This window comes from Hypanus sabinus, chromosome 15 (assembly GCF_030144855.1).
Source record: "Hypanus sabinus isolate sHypSab1 chromosome 15, sHypSab1.hap1, whole genome shotgun sequence".
In the NCBI taxonomy this organism is placed as follows: domain Eukaryota; kingdom Metazoa; phylum Chordata; class Chondrichthyes; order Myliobatiformes; family Dasyatidae; genus Hypanus; species Hypanus sabinus.
In genome coordinates, this window is record NC_082720.1 from 22,596,106 (window position 1) to 22,620,022 (window position 23,917).

General features: G+C 38.4%; 1 protein-coding gene across 5 annotated transcripts in view; it reads left to right on the forward strand.

Moving 5' to 3' along the window:
• fam193b (family with sequence similarity 193 member B) overlaps window positions 1–23,917 on the forward strand; it is a 293,883-nt gene that overhangs the window by 37,784 nt on the left and 232,182 nt on the right. For 4 of the 5 annotated variants that reach the window (XR_009515836.1, XM_059990125.1, XM_059990126.1 and 1 more), the window contains one exon: window positions 20,042–20,269. Coding sequence is in view for 4 of the 5 variants with exons in the window: in XM_059990125.1 (XP_059846108.1) it covers window positions 20,042–20,269 (228 nt within the window). In the remaining variant the exon portion in view is untranslated. Of the gene's footprint in view, window positions 1–15,183; window positions 15,314–20,041; window positions 20,270–23,917 lie in introns of those variants that run through there. The other variant, XM_059990128.1, reaches the window with a different exon arrangement.

Below are 23,917 nucleotides of genomic sequence, written 5' to 3' on the forward strand. Positions count from 1 at the left end.
TGTTCTCTGTGGCAAACGTTCAGGAGATATTTGCATGGGTTTCTGCATAGTTAGGTTCCAGTGAGACAAGGAAAGGATGGTAGAGTACAGGAACCGTGGTGTACAAAGGCTGTTGTAAATCTAGTCAAGAAGAAAAGAAGAGCTTACAAAATGTTCAAAAAAGCTAAGTAATAATAGGGATCTAGAAGATTATGAAGCTAGTAGGAAGGAGCTGAAGAAAGAAATTAGGAGAGCCAGAAGGAGCCAGGACAGGATTAAGGAAAACCCCAAGGCATTCTACAAGTGTGTGAAGAGTAAGGGGATAAAATTTGAGAGAATAGAACCAATCAAGTGTGACAGTGGAAAAGTGTGTATGGAACTGGAGGAGATAGCAGAGGTACTTAATGAATACTTTGCTTCAGTATTCACTATGGAAAATGATCTTGGCGATTGTAGGGATGACTGCAGTGGATTGAAAAGCTTGAGCATGTAGATATGAAGGAAGAGGATGTGCTGGAGCTTTTGGAAAGCATCATTGGATAAGTCACCGGGACCAGACATGATGTACCCCAGGCTACTGTGGAAAGCGAGGGAGGAGATTGCAGAGCCTCAGGTGATGATCTTTGCACCATCAATGAGGACGGGAGAGGTTCTGGAGGATTGGATGATGTTCTCTTATTCTGGAAAGTGAGTAGAGATAGCCCTGGAGATTATAGACCAGTGAGTCTTACTTCAGTGGTAGGTAAGTTGATGGAGAGGATCCAGAGAGGCAGGATTTAATAACATTTGGAGAGGCATAATAAGATTAGGAATAGTCAGCATGGTTTTGTCAAAGGCAGGTCGTGCCTTTCGAGCCTGTGAATTTTTTGAGGATGTGACTAAACACATTGATAAAGGTAGAGCCGTAGATGCAGTGTCTATGGATTTCAGCAAAGCACTTGACAAGGTACCCCATGCGAGGCTTATTGAGAAAGTAAGGAGGCATGGGATCCAAGGGGCATTGCTTTGTGGATCCAGAACTGGCTTGCCCATAGGAGACGAAGAGTGGTTATCTATGGGTAATGTTCAGCATGGAGGTCGGTGACCAGTGGTGTTCCTCAGGGATTTGTTCTGGGACCCCTACTCTTTGTGATTCTTATAAATGACCTGGATGAGAAAGTGGAGGGATGGGTTAGTAAATTTGCTGATGACACAAAGGTTGGAGGTGTTGTGGATAGTGTGGAGGTCTGTCAGAGTTTACAGCGGTATATTGATAGGATGCAAATCTGGGCTGAGAAGTGGCAGATGGAGTTCAACCCAGATAAGTGTGAGGTGGTTCATTTTGGTAGGGCATATATGATATCAGAATATAGCATTATTGGTAAGACTCTTGGCAGTATAGAGGATCAGAGGGATCTTGGGATCTGAGTCCATAGGACACTCAAAGCTGCTATGCAGGTTGACTCTGTGGTTAAGAAGGCATACAGTGCATTGGCCTTCATCAATCATGGGATTGTATTTAAGAGCCGAGAGGTAATGTTGCAGCTATATAGGACCCTGTTGAGACCCCACATGGAATACTGTGCTCAGTTCTGTTCACCTCATTACAGAAAGGACGTGGAAATCATAGAAAGGGTGCAGAGGAGATTTACAAGGGTGTTGCCTGGATTGGGGAGCATGCCTTATGAGAATAGGTTGAGTGAATTCGGCCTTTTCTGCTTGGAGCGACAGAGGATGAAAGGTGACCTGATAGAGGTATACAAGATAATGAGAGGCATTGATGGTGTGGTTGGTCAGGAGCTTTTTCCCAGGGCTGAAATGGCTATCACAAGAGGGCATTGTTTTAAGGTGCTTGGAGGTAGGTACAGAGTAGATGGCAGGGGTAACTTTTTTACGCAGTGAGTGGTGAGTACGTGGAATGGGCTACCGGCGGCGGCAGTGGAGGCGGGAACAATAGGGTCTTTTAAGAGACTTGTGGATAGGTACATGGAGCTCAGAAAAGTAGAGAGCTATGGATAAGCTGAGGTAGTTCTAAGGTAAGGTCATGTTTAGCACAGCTCTATGTTTCTATGTAAAAATTCAAAAACTGAAATGCAGAGTTTCAAAAATACTCATTCCCCTTTGCGTAGTAATTAGTTTAAGCATCTCTTGTGGCTATTATAGCCAGTAGTCTTTTTGGACTATTATAGTGTCTGATAGCTTTGTAAAGTGACAGAACAAGATTTGCCCATTCCTCCTTACAAATTGCTCAAGCTGTGCCTGATTTGTTGGGGAGTGGCGATGGACAGCAGTCTTGAGATCCTGACAGAGATGTTCGATGGGGTTATGGTCAGGACTCTGTTTTCTCCATTTGGAGCTGTTTCATAGTTGCTCTGGCAGTGTGCTTTGGGGCCATTGCCCTGTTGAAAGATGAACTTCTTTCACAGTTAACAGCATTCATCTTCCCATCAGTCTTGACCAGATTTTCAGTGCCTGCTGCTGAAAGGATTCCCTGCAATATAAATATCGGATGGGAGGTTAATTGCCATTATAAAAAGTCCATAGTGTAGATGAGTAGTTAGAAACTGGTGGATTGATAGGAATATGGTGAGAAGAAAATGGGATAGGATGGGTTTAGTGGAAAAATGGATAAATGTAGATGGGCCTGTTTCTGTTCTGTTCTCTTCCTTCCCCACTCCACCCCACCCCAAATTTAATGCTGATGGAAGTCATGATAAAGATGTTTTTTCCCTTACCCCCTATCTCTGTTGGTCTCTATTACTTTCAGGTCAATTGCATCTTGTCAAGTAAGTACTGTAAAGCTCTTCCTTTGTATCCTTCATACACTTTCCCCTACCTCAATCTTGACCGAATGTGAAGCCAGACCATTTATCACAGCTCTTGACATTTTTTAAATTGACTCCAATTCTTTGTATTTGTGCTCTGATAACCATGTGCCAATGTTTGCTTTTCTCAACTGTTATTTATTCAGTAAGATATCATTCATCCTAAAACCTTTTGTCGTTAGAGAGTCATGTAGTTTTGCATGGATTACCCTATGCTTATTAAACAATGAGCAGTATGTATTACCATCTAAGTTTTCTCCAAATAATCATTGTCTGTGATGGTGCGTCTTTCTGGTATCTTCTTTAATGTTTCTTTTCATATTCTTAGCCAATTTCAAGGTATTTACTTGACTGGACCTGTCAAATGAATTAAATCTCCTCTTTTGAGCTTTATAGAGATCAATACCAATTTTTTCCCCCAGCATATTCCTGTAACCATTATAGAAAACCTTTCTTGAAAGCTGTCTGGGTGAGCTACTTTCTTAAAATGTTGTGCCCAGACATAGTCCTCCAGTTGTAGACGTTAACCAGGATTGTAAAAGGGTTCATTATAACTACCTTACTCTTGTATTTTGCACATCTGTTTTAAAACCTCCTGGAACCTGTGTTCCTTTCTTTACAAGCTTTCTCAACGTGTTGGGCATTCTTTCTATCAAAATGATTCACTTTTAACTTCTGTGTCGTGTCCACCATTTCTACCAGCCTATGAATATTACTGCCTAATGTGAAGTGTTCCTTTAAATTCTGTTACTGTTTACTGTACTTCTAAGATTCATGTCAAGTGCTAACTTAGAATTCGTATCCCTGCCAAGTTCAAGTCACCAAATACATGAAGAAGGAGGCACCTCTCGATGATTCTTGGAAACCTTACCATTGACCTTCCCTTAGTTTAAAAGGAAACACATCCTGTTATTCTATGCATTAAGGCCATGTTCCTATCATTGCTGCTGCTTTCCTTTTTTATATTTATTGGGTCAATTTTGTTGGTATATATAATCTTATCAAATAGATCTTATCAAATAGAGTCATCATGCAATCTCCATTATCTCATCAAGAAACTCAGGTTGGTTAAACCCTATTTGCTTTTTGCACAACCATATTGGCTTGTCATTCATTAATCCATACTTTGTATTGTAACAGCATTTCCCCAGCCACCTCCCCAATCCCTACCCCACAATATGGTACTTCCCTCATTCTTACCTTACTTGTTAGTAGATCCCCAAACTTTCCATGTTTACCCATTTATCTGATCCTTTTTGTCAGTTCTTGCATATTAGTTGCTCACTTCCATTGGTAGGCTGTATTGAAACTGGTTATATAAGATTTCTCGCATGCCACTGAGGGCAGGAAAGTCGATTATGATCTGCCAGTTTTTAAAAATGCTCTTGTAAATAAAATTAACAGCGACTATCTCTTCACTTTATATTTTGTGCACTTTTATCTATTTATAATCTTGGTCTATTGAAAATGTAGCCATAAGTTCATTCCTTTTCTAAAATTTTACCATGCCTTTGTCCAAAGTGAGAATATCACTTTTAAAGAATCAACTGAATAATCCTTCTCCATTTCTTCTCTTCCTCTCCCTTCTATAAGGTCAATATTCTAAAACACTACTGCATTCTTTTTATGATGCTGTGAAGCAATCCTACACATTCCCTGTCTGTATTTTCAGATCTTCAGTGTTTAAATTCGGGTTTATCACAGATTTGTTTTTGTTATCTCTCCCTTCAGTTTTGCCTTGTCAACTTCATTCATTTTTAAAGTTTGGGATTTTCCCCTTTTGATTCATACAAAAAAAATCTCAGTTACTCATTTGACTCATTAGTGAAGGTAATCAAGCTTTAGTTGTACTCATTAGGAGCAAAACAAATCACCTTTCCAGCTCTTAGCTTCATCCCACCCCCTCCAGTCCTCTCCTATCATTTCACATTTTCCCCTCCCCCCACTACTTTCAAATCTCTTAGTATCTTTCCTTTCAGTTAGTCCTGACGAAGGGTCTTGGCCCGAAATGTCGACAGTGCTTCTCCTTATAGATGCTGCCTGGCCTGCTGTGTTCCACCAGCATTTTGTGTGTGTTGTAGGAGCAAAGCTTAATGTTTTTGCATCAAGCTTTAAGAATCTTTTGATAACTTGTATAGTTGTGGTTGAAACCACTGTTATTAACACCCTATGAGTACTGCAGTGTCCCCTAAACCACCGGGCCACAAAGTATGTGCAACAATATTTCCGTGAGGAAACAATATGATTTGGCGATATGAAACGATATAAGTCAGCTGCACCTTTCCTCATTCCCTGTCATGCCCACTGTTGAACTTGAACGCATGCAAGGTCATTACGCACAAGAAGTCAATACCCACGCGAGGTCATCAGTCACCTAAACGCAATGATACCCTAGAGGGAACATTAGTTGGCCTCGGGTGGCTGGCGAGAAGTGCAGCTGCTACTGATCTGGAGTGCGGACAGATGGGCGACACCTCTAAACCTATTTAGCACACCGAATGTTTGTGAAGAACCCAGTGCTGAAATATTCACAGACGACCTAATTCGGGCTCAGTGTTTCCTAAGTAGCAGAGTAGCTACCTTGCTGCGATCTACTGAAAGTTATTCCTCCAGCCAAACTTTTGTCAGCCGATAGATCCTACCTATCTACAAAGGGGGCGGGCGCACGCCCTGTCACACTCCTCCTTGCTCTCCGGACTGCGACAGCTGCGACCCCGGCATGGGGCCCTCCTTGTCCTCTCACCCCACCCACAACCAGCTGCACCTGGCCAAGGCATCTGGCAGCGGGTGGGCGGGAGGCTGGAGTTTGGGCTGCCTAATGAGGCAATGAAGCCCTGAAAACTGCTTCGGTATCTTGAGTCCAAGCACCCTGCACTTAAAGACAACCTGTTGAGTTTTTGAGCGAAAAAAATGTGAGCAAGCGGGACAGAAGCAAGTGCTGAAAACTAAATTGCGGAATAGACTGTACATAAAGAACCCTCTTCGAGTATCACTGTCTCCCATCAGCCCACGATGGGACCGTCTTGTTGCAGGGAAACAAGGCCAGGGCTCCCACTGATTCAGCGATATTGATGTGTTGCAATGATTTTATATGTTCATACGAGGAAAGTATGTGGTGTGTGTTTAATATCCAAACGTTACTTAAAACGTTATGATGCTATTGACTTAGAAGTGAGTTATAATTGACTTATCACTATATTCATGCAAGGAAAATATGCACTGTGTTTAATATTAAATTTGTTAGATAAACCCTTTAGAATCAAAATTGAGTGTATTAGCCTCTTATAAGTGACTTATAGTTGACTTATCACCTATATTCCAGTTGTGATTAGCACCCCTCGCTCTCTCCCTCCACCCCACCCCCCCATTGGCCGGTCCACAAGAATATTGTCAATATTAAACTGGTCTACGGTGCAGAAAAGGTTGGTGACCCCTGGAATAAGTATAAGACAAATTCTGGGAATACAAAATGACATGATATTCTGGTTTATTTCCATTTCAGAACATTGTTTAAGATAGAAGTTTGATAAGATTTTTTTCTTTAGGGGATTGATTTGATTTCATGAAAAACCTCAAAAATTGTTTTGTCTGTATTGCAAGTATTTCAGTTTTGTGAATTTGCTGTATGTACTCATTTCCCTGCTATTCTTGACTGGAATCGAGATAATTGGATAATTTCTCCATTCCTCATGCTTGGAGTGTCTAGGATTTATTTTGTTGTACATGCTCTTGTCTTCCATTCACTGTATTTTCCTGGAAAGATCCTGCTGTTTACACGTTTCATGTAGAGGCTCTCGTTAAGTCAGTTCATTACAAACTGATCATGAAGGCAGTATTAGCAGAACCATCAAGGCTTCTTTCTTCCATTCTCATGGAGGATAACAGAACTATAGAATTTTCCCGAAATTTTACTGTAAATCATGCTGTACCTATCGTCACCTACCTTGGTTATAGCTACAGTATAGCTCATTAGGAGATGCAGAATGCCAGTGGATATTGGCATACATTTTAAACAAGTTGTTTTGCAAGATAATCAGTTTAAATTTTAAAAGAAATTTTGATATTTTCATATTTTGAAGTCCTAAGAGGTATATTGCGAAGTGTTTCACAGCCATTTAGTTCTTTTTGTTTGGCTATTGTTTTGACATAAAGAGTGATCACTCAAGTTGGCTAGGCTGCAACTGGAATGTTAAGTGCAGTTCTGGTTACCATACTATAGGAATGGCTCTAGCTTAGCTCCCAGAATACATGTTAAACATGCAATTAAATTGTTATTTTGGCTAAGAGTAAATGTTGACCTTGATATTAGGTGAGTTCACCTATTTGCCCCTGAAAAATGTAGAGAATTTTTTTTAAAAAAATCAGTCTTTGTGGGAGGACAAGACTTTAATTTATTATCCTTAACTTAAAGATGGTCCTTCAATCAGTACTGTGTTCCTTCAGCTTTGCAGTGCCTTGTAAAAGTATTCAGCCCTCAACCCCTTTTCATATAAATCAGTATTACAACCAGGGATTTTGATCAATTTAACTGAGAATCTTTATTCGTGAATCACATGCTCCTTTTGTTATAGTAGAGCCCAAATAACAGGGAAAATTGTAGAACATGAAAAGCTAAACATTCAGAAATTGAAATGTCAACAGTTCAGAAGTATTTATCTCCTTTGCTTAGTACTTAGTTAGACCACTTCTTGCAACTATTACAATGAGTATTCTTTTTGGATAAGTCTCTGTTTGCATTGCATAATGTGATGAAGTAAGATTTGCCCAATCTTTCTTGCAAAACTGCTCAAGCAATGCCAGGGAGTGGTGGTGGGCAGCAGTTTTGAAGTCTTGCCAGAGATGTTCAATCAGGTTAAGGTCCGGAATATGACTGGGCCAGTCAAGGACATCAATTTTCTTTATTCGAAGTCACTCCATTGTTGAGTTGGCAGCATTGGCTGATAGACGAATATCCTCCTCAGTTTAACTTTGGCAGAGGCTAGCAGGTTTTTTATCCATGATCTCTCTGTATTTAGCAGCATTCATCTTCCCATCAATCCTAAAGAGATTTTCAGTCCCTGCTGCTGAAAAGCATCCCTAGAAGGGATGGTGTTACCTGGCTGATCCACCATATTAGATTTACATCACATCTCCCACTTAGTGTTGAGTACAAACAGTTCTACTTTAGGCTCATCTGACCACAGGACGTTCTTCTGCATCTTTACAGTATCTTCTAAGTGATGCCTTGCAAAGTCTTTACAGGCAAGGATATGTTTTTTTAAGCCAGGACTTCTTCTTAGTCACTCTTCCATAAATACCCTTTCGTGCAAAGCTTAGAGATTGTGGGGCCATGAACTTGGTCTTCATTTTCAGCCACTGACTTCTGCTGCTCTTTGAGTGTCTATTGGCGTCATCATATTCTCTCTTACAAGCGCCATTCTTCTCCAGCGACTGAGTTTAGAGGGGCATCTGACCTTGGCAGTGTGGTTGTGGTTTCTTAATTTTTCCTCTTTTTCATGATGAACTACACTGAGCTCCGAGGTATGGTCAGTGCCTTTTAAGATGGTCTGTACGCTTCCCCATATTTGTGCTTCTCTATTATCATTTGCCTGACTTGTTTTGAATGTTCCTTCATCTTCATTTTGGTTTGTTCTGTTAAAAATCTGCCATTCTGATGGATCTTAAGAGAGCAGCTACTTATTCTTATGAATTCATTGAAAGCAGTTGATCTTTCAATTTTCTTCATTAACAAGTTAAGTGAATTGGTAAGGCCATATTATATTGGACCTGAGGAAAGCTAGCATTGTAATTATAAAGGGGATGAATACTTTTTCAATGTCATAATTTTAGCTTTTAATTTTTAGTAAATTGTTGTCAAGTTTTGGAATTTTTCTTTTGATTTGACACGATGCACAATATTTTGTAGATTAGTTCAAAATCTTGCTTCAGTATATTTCCAATTTTGAAAATGAGTCATTAATTTGTGAAAACAGTTGTGGGGACTGAATACATTGGACAACACATTCTTTTGTAAGTATTGCTTCCTCAGAAATATTTTTTTGGTTATGTTAGACCACTTGAGGCTGAACACAAATGTAACTTCAGATGACTAGTATCACATAGGAATTTGGAGAAACAAGAAATTAACTTTTATTGAATATAATGAGCTTATAATTGCATAACGGTGCTGACACTTTGCAGTAGTTCAACTAAGCTGAATGTTTAATATCAGGTTTAATATCAGCAGCATGTATTGTAAAAATTTGACATTGCTGCAGCAATACAATGCAATACGCAATAATAGAGTAAAAACATGAGGTACAGTACACAGAGGAAGAGGTTGTTCATGTACCATTAAGTGTGTGCCTTCATACTTCGGTATCTCCTTCTTGATGGTAATAATGAGAACAAGGCATGACCTGGGTGATGGGGGTCCTTAATGATGGACACCGTCTTTTTGAGGCATCGCTCCTTGAAGATGTCCTGGATACTGCAGAGGCTAGTGCCCATGATGGAGCTGATGAAGTTTACAGCTGTCTGCAGTTTACTTCGATCCTGTGCAGTAGTCCCCCTCCAATACCAGACGATGATGTAGCCATTTAGAATGCTCTCCATGGTACATCTGAAGAAATATTGAATGATTTTGGAGACATACCAAATCTTCTTAAACTCCTGATGAAATATAGACGCTCTCTAGCCTACTTTGTAGCTCTATTGATATGTTGCGTCCAGGTTAGATCCTCAGAACTATTGACACACAGAAATTTGAAATTGCTCACTTCTGATTCCTCAATGAGGACTGGTGTGTGTTCCTTCATCTTACCCTTTTTGGAGTCCACAGTCATTTCTTTGATCTTACTGATGTTGAGTGCAAGTTTGTTGCTTTGACATCACTCCTGGTATATCTCACTCACGTATACCCTGTCATCACCATCTGAAATTCTGCCAACAATGGTTGTTTGATAGACAAATTTATAGATGGCATTTGAGCTGTGCCTAGCCACACAGTCATGGGTGTAGAGAGAGTGGAGCAGTAGGCTAATCACACATCCCTGAGGTGTGCCATTATTGATTATAACGAGGTGGTGATGTTGTTTCGGATCTGCACAGATTATGATCTATCGGTTAGGAAGTTGACATCCATTTGCAGAGGGAGGTACAGAGGCCCAGGTTCTGGAGCTTTTCGATCAGAATTGTTGGAATAATTGTGTTAAATGCTGTGCTGTGGTCAATAAGCAGCATCCTGACATAGGTATTTGTACTTTTGTTTGTTCTTAGTGCCTGAGAACTCTTGTTTAAGTGTCTAAAAATAATCAGCCAGCATTGAAGGATTCCAGTTGCCCTGATACCATTTCTCCATGTCTGCAATATCCTGGTGAAGCCTTTCAACATGCTCGTTACTGACAGCACCAAGATTTGCAGAGAAGAGATCTAAATGGGAATGTAAATGTGAGACCAGGCTTCGTCATGGTCGCCAATTTTACATCCAAAGTAGAGCTCATTGGTTTTCTTAATAAGAGGAGTTATGCTCTGTCTTTGATGTTTAAGTGTTTACTTGCCAGAAATACAACAGAAAGCATTGCAGTGGTTGTAGCATTGGCAAGACATTTTGCTATCACAAATACTCCTGAAAATACAATTACTTTATTATAATAAGCAAAGGAATATGCCATGCACATGGAACATGCACATCAATGTGATTGCAAACCAATATGCATGTAAATGCAATGCATAGAATGGCATGTGTATGATGCTTTTATAGCCTTTCTAAAGCCTGTCCTGCCATGCAGTATCTGCCCTGCTTCAGCATGCTGGGGCATGCCTGGACAAGATAGAAAACTTTTTCCTCTTGCATTGTGGGCAACATTTTAATTGACGAGTTATGAATTGAATTAACAAATATAGGTGATTACAAAAAATGTAGGTGATCAGCTCCTGATAAATTCAAAAGATACACCCAGAAGTATTCAGTAAACAAAATCTTTGTTGTCCAGTGTGTGTTGTCCTGCAACCTGTACAGTGGCACTCACTGTATATCAAGCTGGTTGTACATGGGCCCTGGAGTAGAATATGAACATATAACTCAGAAACTTTCATTCGACTGATATCCAAAATAAAATTACTTAACAAAACATTACTGTTTTCAGTTTCAAAGATTAAGCCTGAACTGCACAAAATGGCAAAGACCAACAAATTTATTTTTACCCTTTGCTGTCCTTACAGAAAACTTTATGCTGGAGGGAGGGATTGAATATAAGGACATTGAAGAACTGTTTTAATGAATTGTAAAGAGCATTCACTAAATGGTAACTATGATTGTTTAGACCAGCAGAATGCAACCGGAAAAGTGCCATATTCTAAGGTTTCTTATTGTGTTGAGGATGTTAAGTGATGGTATGCTTAATGTATGGAGGAAGAATCAAAATCAAATGGAAAACAGATACAGAGTTGTCAGCAGCAAGAGGGATGAGAAGTAATTAGATTTGCATAAGAGTCTGAACCCAAGGCATTTCTTTCATTAATAAGCTTTAAATTTGCAGCATCTTGTCTCAGTTGCTTGTCCTTTTCGCTGTTGTCCCATATGCCCAGTTTTGTTAATTACCTAGTTACTGGCAAGTTCTTACAGCATTTTATAAAGTAATTAAATAATCAAAATGTGCCCCCACCATTGGGTTCCTGTTACAGCAATATGTTAACCTTTTATTGATTTTTCACCTATATTTAATGTGGATAGTTGATTTTGTGTTAACCACCATCTTGTTTTAGTGGATTTAATTTGAACGATGGAACAACAAAAGGTACTGAATTGATTAGATCTTGGTCCTTAAACTGCTGGAGAACAGTGCGGAAAGAACAGGTGCTGTTTTCTCCCAGTAGGGATTAGTTTTTAGTTCCAAGTGCTCCTGCCACATTTTGTCACCCTGCAACCTATCCTTCAATCTCTTTGTGTATGTGTATTAATGACTCTTTCTAGCAGACTTCATCATGATCATCATGACTCCAGTATTTCTACTATTTTTTTAATGTTTCTTAATTGTACATATGATTTTTTTTGTGTTCTATTGCTGAGCAGATTGGCTTATTAGAGTTCTCTTTGGGAACTAGTTGAATTGATCAGCATTTCTGATCTGGCTATTGTTCACTATTGCACCTAATAAATAAAAAATAAAAAATGATCTTCGACTCTACATTATTCAGTCTTGCAAGGTGAACTTCTTCATAAGCACTTCATGGTAATTAAATTTCAAGCTGTACTCTGATATAACTGCCATCCAGAAACAACCAGTCTCAGTTTGGAGGATGGGGAAAAAGTAATTTTGGATGCAGTTTTTAACTGTAGGCGATTCAGAAAGGTTGTTTGTTTTTTTCTACTGTTTTTGTACTTGGTTGTCATGGGACAACTTGAAAGCAATAATGTGCCCAAGGCATCAATAATTGTCTCACATTCTTACTTTGATTCTTCTTTGTTTAATTTTGCAAAGAAAGAAAGGGACCTTTTTGCACAGATAACAATGAAACAAAAATAAATTACACCTCATATTTCATCTACATAGCTTCCAACCTGATGGCATGAACATCAATTTTTTTCCTTACAGTAAATTTTTTCCCCTCCCCTTTCCCTCTTCTATTCCCCACTTGTGCTCCACCCTCCTCTCCTAGTAGGTTCCCTGTTCTCCAGCCCTTTACCTTTCCCACCCACCTGGCTGCACTTAAAAGGAAGGATTTTAGCTATCCTTCCCCTCTGCCCGCCTTTTTATTCTGGCATCTTCTTCCTTTCCAATCCTGAAGCAAGGTCTCGGACTGAAATGTTGACTGTTTATTCATTTCCATAGATGCTGCCTGACTTGCTGAGTTCCTCAGAATCAGGTTTAATTTCTCTGGCAGATGTCATGAAATTTGTTGTGCTAGCAGTACATTGCATGCAATACATAACAATAATAAAATTACAGTGAGTACAGCATATACAGTATAAAAATAAGATTAAATAGTGCAAGAAGAGAGGAAAGTCACTGAGGTAGTGTTCATGGGTTCATTGTCCATTTTGTGATTAGCATTTTATGTGTGTTGCCATTATTTCTCTGCTTTCTGCAATAATGCCATTCCATTCTTTGGTTCCTTTATATCAATCTGAATTTTAGTGCCTCTGAGATGTCTTCCTTTTTTAACAGAGGCCCAGGTTTTGAAGCTTGATTGGTAAAGGGGTGAAGGATTATGGAGAGAAGGTTGCAGGGAAAAAAACAGCCATGAACCATCGAGCAGACTTGATGGGTTGACTGGGCTAATTCTGTACCTATGTCTTAAAGTCTAAATGGGAAAATAATCTTTGATGATGGCTAAATGTAGTTGATAAGCATGTGAAGAAATAATTTGAAAGGATATTGGAACTAAGTAGAAGGGGATTGGGGAGTGATGGAAATTGCTATGCAGTTAACTAGAATGAGCCAAATAGGCCAAAATGGCTTCTCTGTCATTATGTAATTTTCTTACATCTAGATTGTTCTTGCATTTTAGTAATGTATTGCCTATGGAGTTGGAATGTTTGTCTTTGCGAAGCAATACTATTTGATAACATTATGAAAATGTTGGCCCATCTTTTAAGTCTCTACTTGGTCAGTATTATTTAATTTTATATGAACTCCTGCATTTCCTTCTCTTACCTGAACAGTATTCTTACCGAGCAGGCCTTGGTTATGTGGGCAGGTAAAATGGTGCACTGTGATGTAAATAACACTTCCATTCCAATTTACAAAAAAAAGATGTTTTAACTACTTTAGTAATAAATATGCTCAAATATTATAACTTGACTTGCAGGATAGCACTTTGCGTGTTAACAAAGTTTTGGTGTGTAATTTCTATTATACTGAACCGTACACTTAATTATCATGTAGCTTGATCAAATGAAGATAAAACTAAAGAAGAATTCTGAGGTTCTTTCTATTAAATAAGTAATGAATTGTCAGAAAATGGTAATCTAGTTTTGCTTTAAAGTTTGGTTGAAGCCTATAATTTGAATTGTGGATTAAGATTATTGCCTTGAAAGTGCTGTGGGATATATTTTAGTAACACATTTGTAGTCCAGTGATTTATATTTTTTCCTAATGCGTTCTGTCTTCCTTTCTGGGAGTATAGCATTGGTGTAAATTTGAATAATGTGAAATTACCCACAAGATTTGGTTTAAAAAAAGAATGTATGCTTATCAGCGCTAGAAGTTAAGAAAAGCATGAAGTAAGACTCTAGCAAATGGAGCAAGAAAAAAAAACTAATCATGACTTATTTTAGATATGATATTTGTTAAAATCAATCCATCCTCATTCATTATTGTTTTATCTTTGGCAGAATTCTGTAACTGGAAAATGGATAATTTTGAACAGTAAGGAGTACTTTTCTCATCTGCTTTCTTCTCACCCTCACTGCCCCCTCTCCATTTTAAGCAAAACATGTTAGTTGCTGCACAGAACTATTAATGTCATGAAACTATTCCAAATTCAGATAATAGTTCCTAAATTGCCTCACTGCAAATGTTGCAGTGACAAAAGTTGACATGACATTTATGATCCTGACTCGATTTGAACATACATCTTTCTGAACAAGAATTGGACATGTTACTGTTGTGCCATGAGATTTGAGTCCCTCCAGTATTTCTTTAAATTCCAGATTCAAGCTGCTTTTTGCTTTCACAATCTTTCTTTTGCAATTAAAACAATTTGTTTCTTTATGGTCTACTATTTCCTTGTATTGGCTGAATCAAAAAAAAGTTAATCAGTAAGGTATTCATTGGGTTTTTAAAAATTGACATTTATTCCCATGTGCTATTGAATGTAGTGAAACTGGTTAAATTTTCAGTGTACACACAAAATGCTGGTGGAACACAGCAGGCCAGGCAGCATCTATAAGGAGAAGCACTGTCGATGTTTCGGGCCGAGTCCTAAAATGCTGGTGGAACACAGCAGGCCAGGCAGCATCTATAAGGAGAAGCACTGTCGACGTTTCAGGCTGAGACCCTTTGTCAGGACTCGGCCCGAAACGTCGACAGTGCTTCTCCTTATAGATGCTGCCTGGCCTGCTGTGTTCCACCAGCATTTTGGGTGTGTTGTTTCAATTTCCAGCATCTGCAGATTTCCTCGTGTTTGCTTTTAAAATTTTCAGTGTGTTGTTTGATTGGCAAGTGAATATAAGATACATTCTTACAAGAAGTTTCATTGGCGAAGTTGAATAAATCAGTTTCCCTGCTGACTTGGTTGTCAAACTTTTTTCATTTCTGCAAAGCAAATTGTGTGGTTTTCAGTACATTTATTCCTGTGAGCATGAGAGCAAGGTAAGTGATTAATTCACGCTCTTACTCTTTCATCATGTGCTGATTTCTAATTTAATTTAAAAATTATTTGCAGTTTTTAACTTGATAAAATTAAAACATTTTCTCTTTTAATTATTTTATCTGTCTGTGAATATAGTTGGTTCTGGTTAATTGCGACACATCAGGACGAGTACACTTCAGGCCAATTAAGCAGCTGCCCAAATTAGCCAACGCTTCATGGATATAGTTAAAAAGGTATATACAAACCCCATTTCCAGAAAAGTTGGGATATTTTCCAAAATGCAATAAAAACAAAAATCTGTGATGTTAATTCACGTGAACCTTTATTTAACTGACAAAAGTACAAAGAAAAGATTTTCAATAGTTTAACTGACCAACTTAATTGTATTTTGTAAATATACACAAATTTAGAATTTGATGGCTGCAACACACTCAACTAAAGTTGGGACAGAGGCATGTTTACCATTGTGTTACATCACCTTTCCTTTTAATAGCACTTTTTAATCGTTTTGGAACTGAGGATACTAATTGTAGTAGATTTGCAATTGGAAATTTTGTCCATTCTTGCTTGATATAAGACTTTCAGCTGCTCAACAGTCTGTGGTCTCCGTTGTCTGATTCTCCTCTTCATGATGCGCCATACATTTTCAATAGGAGATAGATCTGGCAGCAGGCCAGTCAAGCACACACACTCTTGTGTCTACAAAGCCACGCTGCTGTAGCCTGCGCAGAATGTGGTCTGGCATTGTCCTGCTGAAATAAGCATGGACGTCCCGGGAAGAGCCGTCGCCTTGATGGCAACATATGTCTCTCTAAAATCCTAATATACGCCTCAGAGTCAATGGTACCTTCATATACATGTAACTCACCCATGCCATGGGCACTGATGCACCCCCATACCATCACAGACACTGGCATTTGCACCTTTTGCTGATAACAATCAGGATGGTCGTTTTCATCTTTGGCACGGAGAACTCGATGACCGTTTTTTCCGAAAACTAGCTGAAATGTGGACTCATCTGACCACAGCACACGGTTCCACAGTCTTTTGGACCATCTGAGATGAGCTCAGGCCCAGAGAACTCGCCGGCGTTTCTGCATAGAGTTGATGTATGGCTTCCTCCTTGTGTAATACAGTTTCAAGTTGCATTTCTGGATGCAGCGACGGACTGTGTTAAGTGACAATGGTTTTCCGAAGTACTTCCGAGCCCAGGTGGCTATAATTGTCACAGTAGCATGATGGTTTTTTAGGCAGTGCCGCCTGAGGGCTCGAAGATCACGCGCATTCAGCAGTGGTTTCCGACCTTTCTCTTTACGCACTGAGATGTCTCTGATTTCGCTGAATCTTTTCACAATATTATGTACTGTAGATGTTGAAAGGCCTAAATTCTCTGCAATCTTGTGTTGGGAAATGTTCCTTTTGTACTGACTAACAATTCTCTTACGAATTTTGGCACAAAGGGGTGAGCCACGACCCATCCTTGTAAAGTTCAATATGATTGTTGATACCTTCAAATTCTTCTAGTGCTTAACTTGTTGAAGTAGTTGAAATTGTTTCATTTTAACTCTTGGCTGTTTCTGGTATCTGTAAGCCTGAATGCTGGAAACAGTAGTGAACAAAACAGTGCTGAATTGTCTTACTAATTTCTTGCCAACTATCAGTGACAAAAATCTCACCTTCTGAACACAAGTGTACACAATTGACACTATGTAAAAACTGTTCACTGTAAGGACAGTGTAGGGTTTAATGGCCTCAAAAGTACATGTGAGTGACGCTAATTAGAAATTTCATCAAAAGTCTCCTGTCCCAATTAAGTGGCATAGTGTCCGAAATAAAGGAAGGGAATCCCAACAATTTTCTTAATTAGGTTTTGTTCTTTAGGATTTAGTTCAAATAAGCAGCTGCCTTGATTAACTGGAATCCATTGTACATACTATCTGTACAGGCTATGTGAACTCTCATTCTTTTGACTTCAATGAAATTGTGGCTTTTATGTCATAAATATTCGTCCAACCTGTCTACAATTCTGTTGACTTTCATAGTGCTCAAAAACCTGTCTTGAGCATATTTATTGACTGACCAAAACAGACATTTGAGATGGGGATTTTAGAGAGAGAGAGAGAGAACATTGAATAATTTCTTCCCACTTTGATCCTATTTGTCTGAATCCTTAATGCGAAATAATGGCCTCAAGTGCAGACTCTTCCTTAATAATACAGTTTTGTTCTTCTGCACTCCCTGTTATTGTCAGTGATGAAACTAGTGGCATCCTTTGAAAATAAGCTTATCCACTAGTTAAGAACTCCTTGTAACTGTAATAATTTATTCTAAATTCGGAACTACATCAATGCACTGTTGTAATGAAATAATCCATATGGACAGATAAGATTTTTCAGTATGTGGGAGAATAATAAACCAAATTTAATTGTTGGAAATGCTGAAATGGTCAGGCAACTGTGGAAAGAGTTAATATTAGACCCATCCCTAAACTCTTGTTCTTTCTCCTGGCCAAATCTCAAAGCTGGCTTTGTTCTTTTCTGTTACATGGACAGGTTGCATAATTGATGCTGTAGATTGGTGTTTTGTCCTAGCAAGGATGCTTTATTTTTAAATTTGAAGCTCAAATATTTTGCTTTTGTGTTTTTTACTTTGATGCTGACACTGCTTCTAAAATAAGTGTTGGCACTTTTCAGTACTGACATTGATCACCTTAATGAACATATAAAATGCACAAATAGCAAGTTATATTTTCAGTAATTGCATCCAACAGATGGCTCATTGCGTCCCAAGCCTTCATAAATCCTTTCAATATCAAATACTGTGTCGATGTTGCATCAGCAGCTGAATTGGCTGGCTTCTCAATTTTCATTCGGCAATCACCACTTCTATTTATAGGATAGCTTTAGCACCGCAAAGAGCACTATCAACCAAAAATTTATTAAAATCCACATAAGGAGCAATAATGAGAAATGATCGAAGGCTAGATTTCAGTGGTGGATTTTGAGGAAGTCTTAAGTGAGGAAAATGAAGCTGAGCTGTAGTGACATATGAAGAAATTCCAGAGTAGCAAAAGGTGGAATAATTAAATTGGGGACAACTATGAATCCAACATTAGAGGAATCTTGGTATTATTAGAAAGTTAGTGTTTAAAGGAATCAGGGTAGGGGCACAAGGATTAAAAAGTATAAGTGACATTTTGAAATTGAAGCCATTGCTTGTTGTCAGTGCCATTCTTTGAATAAATATGACTAGTTATTTTTTTTACCAATTGGTAACCTGCTAGTTAACAGCATTTTCTTTTGGTTGGTATTTCTAGGACACTTGACCAACCTGTCGCTTCTGATGTAAAATGCAAAGAGCCAGTAATTGTACTTTTTGAGACAATCTGTGGCGCAGAATAATCTAGTATATGTAGATTCTTCTTCTTGTGCCCTTATCTCCCAGTGGACCATGGGCCATTGCTGACCTCCCATCTGGAGTTCATCAATGTTTCTGTAATCCATTGCAGCCACAGTACAAGGGATTGTCCTAACAGCTTCACCAGAGCCCTGGTGGCCGGCCTTGCCTGTTTCCAACTCTCACGATGTGAGGGTAGGGTTGGACTTTGAAAGGCAGCAGATGTGGGTTGCTGTGGTTAATGACTTTTTCTGGCATTATCATCTGTTTTTTAAGTCAGCTGACCCATTGGAGATTTTAATGGCTTGCGCTGTCATTTGGTAATGGTGTGAATGGTTTGTGTTTTTAAATGCATGATAACAGAATCAAAGGTAGCCTTACTTCTATTCTCAGTCAGTCATTTATCTTTCCCAATATTATTGAAAGTTGAGCTAAATGCTGAATGGAGCAGGTACCGTTAGCATTTCATGCTCAATGCTGTACACTTGCTGAATGTAGATAAAGTAGGTGAGAACAGATTGCAGACTGCTTGCTTTTGCAGAAATAAGCACAGTGTTAGCTGAATGAAGAAGGAAATTAAATATTTTAAATGCAATGTAGAATGAGCAATACCAACCTCTAAATAGAGACTTATTAATATAGACTGCTGTATGGTAATTGAAATAATCTCATTTTTAAAAAATCTCAGTAAGGAAGCTAATTTAATATTAAGTGAACAATACTGAAAATGTAATGCAGTTCTCAGATTTTTTTAGCGCTGTTTTATTTGAGGATATTTTAATTAGCACAATTTAACTATTCCTGCAGAAATGTATGTAATCTGTTGTACGATATAAATGCCAGATTCTGTATTTGATTTTAGTACTTAATAATGTATCTCCACACTCATAAGGTCCTTTTTAAAAAAAAACTAATTTCACATGTGAGGTTGAGGCCCTCAGTTGGTTGGGGTCGACCATGGATATTGAGTCCTAGCTGTCTGCGTGATACCCAAGCTAGGGCAGTGAAGTATGGAGAGCAAACTGTTGCCTATCTTGCAGCCGGCCCCTTTCCGTGTACCTGATGAATCCAAAGGAACGGCAGAGGCTGAGGCAGTCTAGCACCATGGTGTCACAGGAGTTGCCAGTCAGTTTTGAACTCGATGTAGGACAACCTTTGAGACTCCAGCTTTGGATTTTTTCTTGGGGTTTACTTCCAAAGCTTTCCCCAAGACTGGGAATGGCCGTAAGGTGGCAAAGGTTAGAGATCTGAGTTTTCCTTCTCCTAGGTGAGCTGCCAACCACGGCTGAAGAGCCACACCTATCCGAAGTGACTGGTTTTGGGGCTCCAGTAACCCGCTTTTGCTCATTGTCCTGTTAGTAAAAACGGTTCCGTCGGGCTTAGTAGCTCATCCACAAATGAAGATCATTATTTCTAACATTTGGAAAAATAATATGTGCTGGTTTAATATGTTAAGTTTATAAGAGTAATTAGTTTTACAGTTGTACATAATTTTGTGAATGTATTCTTGCAGAAATCTGGTGGTAGGAAATGAGTAATTGAAAGTGCACCTTATTTCATTTCAGGTAGGACAAAGTGAATGTCAGGCACATAAAGAAATGACTGATGAGTCAGTGAGAACATTGATGGAAGGAGATGGCGTTTCCATTCTCCACAGGTTACCAACAGAAAAATGTCATCACTCTGCAATCCACTGCTGCCATCAATTGCATAGACAGACATTGGCATCCAGCGCTTCTCATCCGCAGCAACTTCAGTCGTGTGCAACCACTCCTAATGGCATACATACAAAGGTATGAACAGAACTAGGAGGGAGGGAAATGCAGGAAAAGGGAGCTGAGGCAAAAACAGAACAAATCTCTTCCTCTAATTCATGAGAGAAACATTGGATTTAAGTTTTAAAACTTTTAAAAGTTTTAAGTTTTAAAACTTAAATCCAATGTTTCTCTCATGAATTAGAGGAAGAGATTTGGTTCTGAGATATTGCCTCAAATCAAAAACATGTACTGAGAATCCAACTGATGCTTGCCTACAAAGAAATTATACAAGGAACTGAATTTGTTTGATTGGAGAGGTTAAGGATCTGAATGCTCCTTTGTCAATGTTGTTTAATCTCCTGAAATCCAAATTCTGGTTACAGTACTGTTCTTGGCAATGAACACTATTCCAACAATGCATTTGAAATACTTAGAGTTGTATGCATGGCTACCTTCTCAGAGGCACTAGAGCTTATTTAATATTTAAAATCAAATCTTGCTATCTTTGCCAACCTTTCTGAGTCCTGTTCATAATGGAAATCCCTCAAATGTGCTCAGCAGTTAAGTTGTCCAAAATCAGGTCTTAGTTGACAAAAACCCTATGCCTTGTGGTTAGACCTATCAAGAAGTCTGCATCTGCATCTCAAGAACCATAGATTAATTTAAAACAAAAATGAGTGACCACTGGCTGGGTGAGATGTTTATGCTGTGACAAGAATTGAATTCTTAATTGTAATGGCAAGATTTAGTTTGTGTGTGGCCAGCTTGATGGCAACTGTTATGCAGTTGAATCAAACACCTGCTCTTTGCATTGACAATCAAAGGTAACTTTGTTTTGTTGTGCCTGGATTTATTTGAACGATTGGAAAACCTTCTTGGGTTTATTTGAGTTGATTAGCTGATTGGTATTTTATGTAAATTTAGAATTCAGGCTTGTGATAATGTGGTTGTGCTACAAGTTAACTATGTTGTTATGATGGCGACAACTGTTTTGTCCATCAAATCCAAACAAATTAATATTCATGATATTGATGTGACAAATGAAGGGACCTCAATTTGCATGCAAATCATGCTGACATCCATCTGTTTGTGTGAAAGGTTCCTGTGTAAAATCGATTTATTTAAAAAAAAATCAGGTTATAGGGAAAATAATTGAGAAATGATGTGGTTTCAAGCAATGTAAGAGTAACACGTTTAGTACAAATAGTAGTCATTATTGGCTTCTGCACACAAGATGTTGATTAGTTCCTACAGATTATTTAGTTTGAAGAAAAATACTTAAAACCTCCAAAAGCAAAATAAAATCTCAGAATTTCTAGTGTTTATGTATCATTCAATTGCTTTTCATTTTTAGGTAGAAATTACAGCACAACAGGAGACTTGGCCTGCAATGTTGTACTGAACTAATTAAATGAGTAATCTAATGCAAAACTAAACTAATCCCTTTTGCCTACACAATGTCGATATCCTTCCATTTCCTGCACATTCATGTGCCTATCTAAGAGCCCTTTGAATGCCCCTGTTGTATTTTCCTGCACCACCACATCAGACAACACATTCCAAGCACCCACCACTCTGTCCGAACAATAATTGCCCTGTACATCTCCTTTGAATTTACCCCCACCCCCCACCACTTAACTGCATGCCCTCTGGTATTAGACAATATTGAGCTCTGGGAGAAAGATACTGCTGTCTACTCAGTCCATGCCTCTCAATCTTATAAACCTTTATCATATCTCCCGTCAGCCTTTGTTGTTCCAAAGAAAAGAAGTCAAGTTTGTCAAAGCTCTCCTTTATAACACATGTCCTCTAATCCAGGCACCTTCTTGATAGATCTCTTTTGTACCCTGTACAAAGTCTTGACCTCATTCCTGTAATGGGATGACCATAACTGAATGCAATACAGCAGATGCCTTGAGATTCTCTATAATCCTAGTTATCTACTACAACAGCCCTGTTTTAATACCTTTCCCCAATCTACCTGTGTATCAGTTCCTCAAGGTTCCAATGGTTTTTGGGAGATCTGTAATATAATTCCATTAGGGATTACACCTTTTTAAACTTCGAAATTTATGCATAGTCTCTGTGAATGAGCCCATAATGTTTCTGATTAATAATCCATCTTAACCATTCCTCTTACTTCACTCTTCTGCCTTCTTTATCTTTTCTAAAACATCAAAAACATGGAACATCAGCAACCTCTAAGTTTCTTGGAACTGGAACATGAGCTTTGTGCTAGTGATAATGTTGTTTTGACCTTTAACTTTAGGCACGATGGTGTGCAGTAGTTTACATAAAGTCTTTATGCATAATAGAATTTGGTCTCTGCTGAATCACGTATTGGAATTTGGCTTCTACACCATGCATCTTTAAGATTAAACCTCCAGACTAATTCAAGAAAGATGGCAGAGTAATTTCTTTAGGAGTTCTAGTACTACTAGGAAGTGTCAAGAAAACTAGAAGAAAATTCTAGATTATTCTCTGCACAATATTGTTTGTTTATCAGCTATTCATAAAGTGGTCTTTTCTGTCTCTTTACAAATGCAGGATGAGATTCAGCTCTGAGATAAAGAGATCAAAAACTCAGTCAAGGCTTACATGTGAATTAAAGCCCCATGAGTGAAAAGCTGGAATTTAATTACAAAATCACACCTCAGGAAGTAGAGAAAAAAATGATGTGAACTAAAATGGCATGAAAGTATGCCATTCTTTTATTAATGCATCCTGAATTCAGTGAACAAAATGTGTTTCACTATGAAAATGTATTTGAACTTATATCTTAGAACAGAAGGTAAATTAAAAAAGAAACCTCCAGATGCTGGAAATCTGAACTGAAAAGAGAGGATGCTGGAGGGTCTCAGCAGGTTAATCAGCATCTGTGGAAAGATGTTGTCTCATCTGCTGGATGCTTCTTGTTCTTTTCATTTTATCACAGAAAGAGGCCATCCAGCTTGTCAATTCTGTTTTCGTCCTACGTCCCTGAAATCTTTCTTTCAAATGAATTAATCTTTTTCTCAAATTCAACAATAGCTCTCTAGAGGAATTGGCTTTTAATTCACTTGGTTTGAAAACTTGTTGAATTTATTTCAAAATTTAGAGACAAAGTTTAATAATGTAGCACGTCACATAGCAAGTTGGCTTGAAACTAAAGGAGGAAAGTAGTAGTAGTAATTTATTTATTGCTCTTTTGGTTATTATGGTGATCCATTTTCATCCATGAGTTTTTCTTTGCCAAAACGATATCGGTCAGTATTGGGTGTGGGAGAACCTCCATTGTTGCCTTGACCAAATCTCACGATTGTACCCTCTTCAGCAGGAAGAAACTGAATATTTTCTGGAAATACTGAGGTTGAGCATAGACTAATTTCTGCATCATCTGAAGCAAGATGTTTTAAAAAAAATTGGAAATAAAAGTGAAAAATTAGAAATTCTAATTTTGTGATGGTTGGATTTTGTCACTATTCCACAATTGACAGGCATATGATCATTAGATTTTAATTTGGAACCTAAATAATGTAAATTTATTGTGAATATGTAGGTATGCTGATGGATCTTTTTCAGTCCTTTAATTTGAAATGCATTATAACAGCTAACTACATCAGTGGAAAAAGGGCTTCTGGTCTTCAAAGATTGCAAATTTGGCATTACAGTCATTATAGTGCTGCAGATGTTGACTGGCTACTG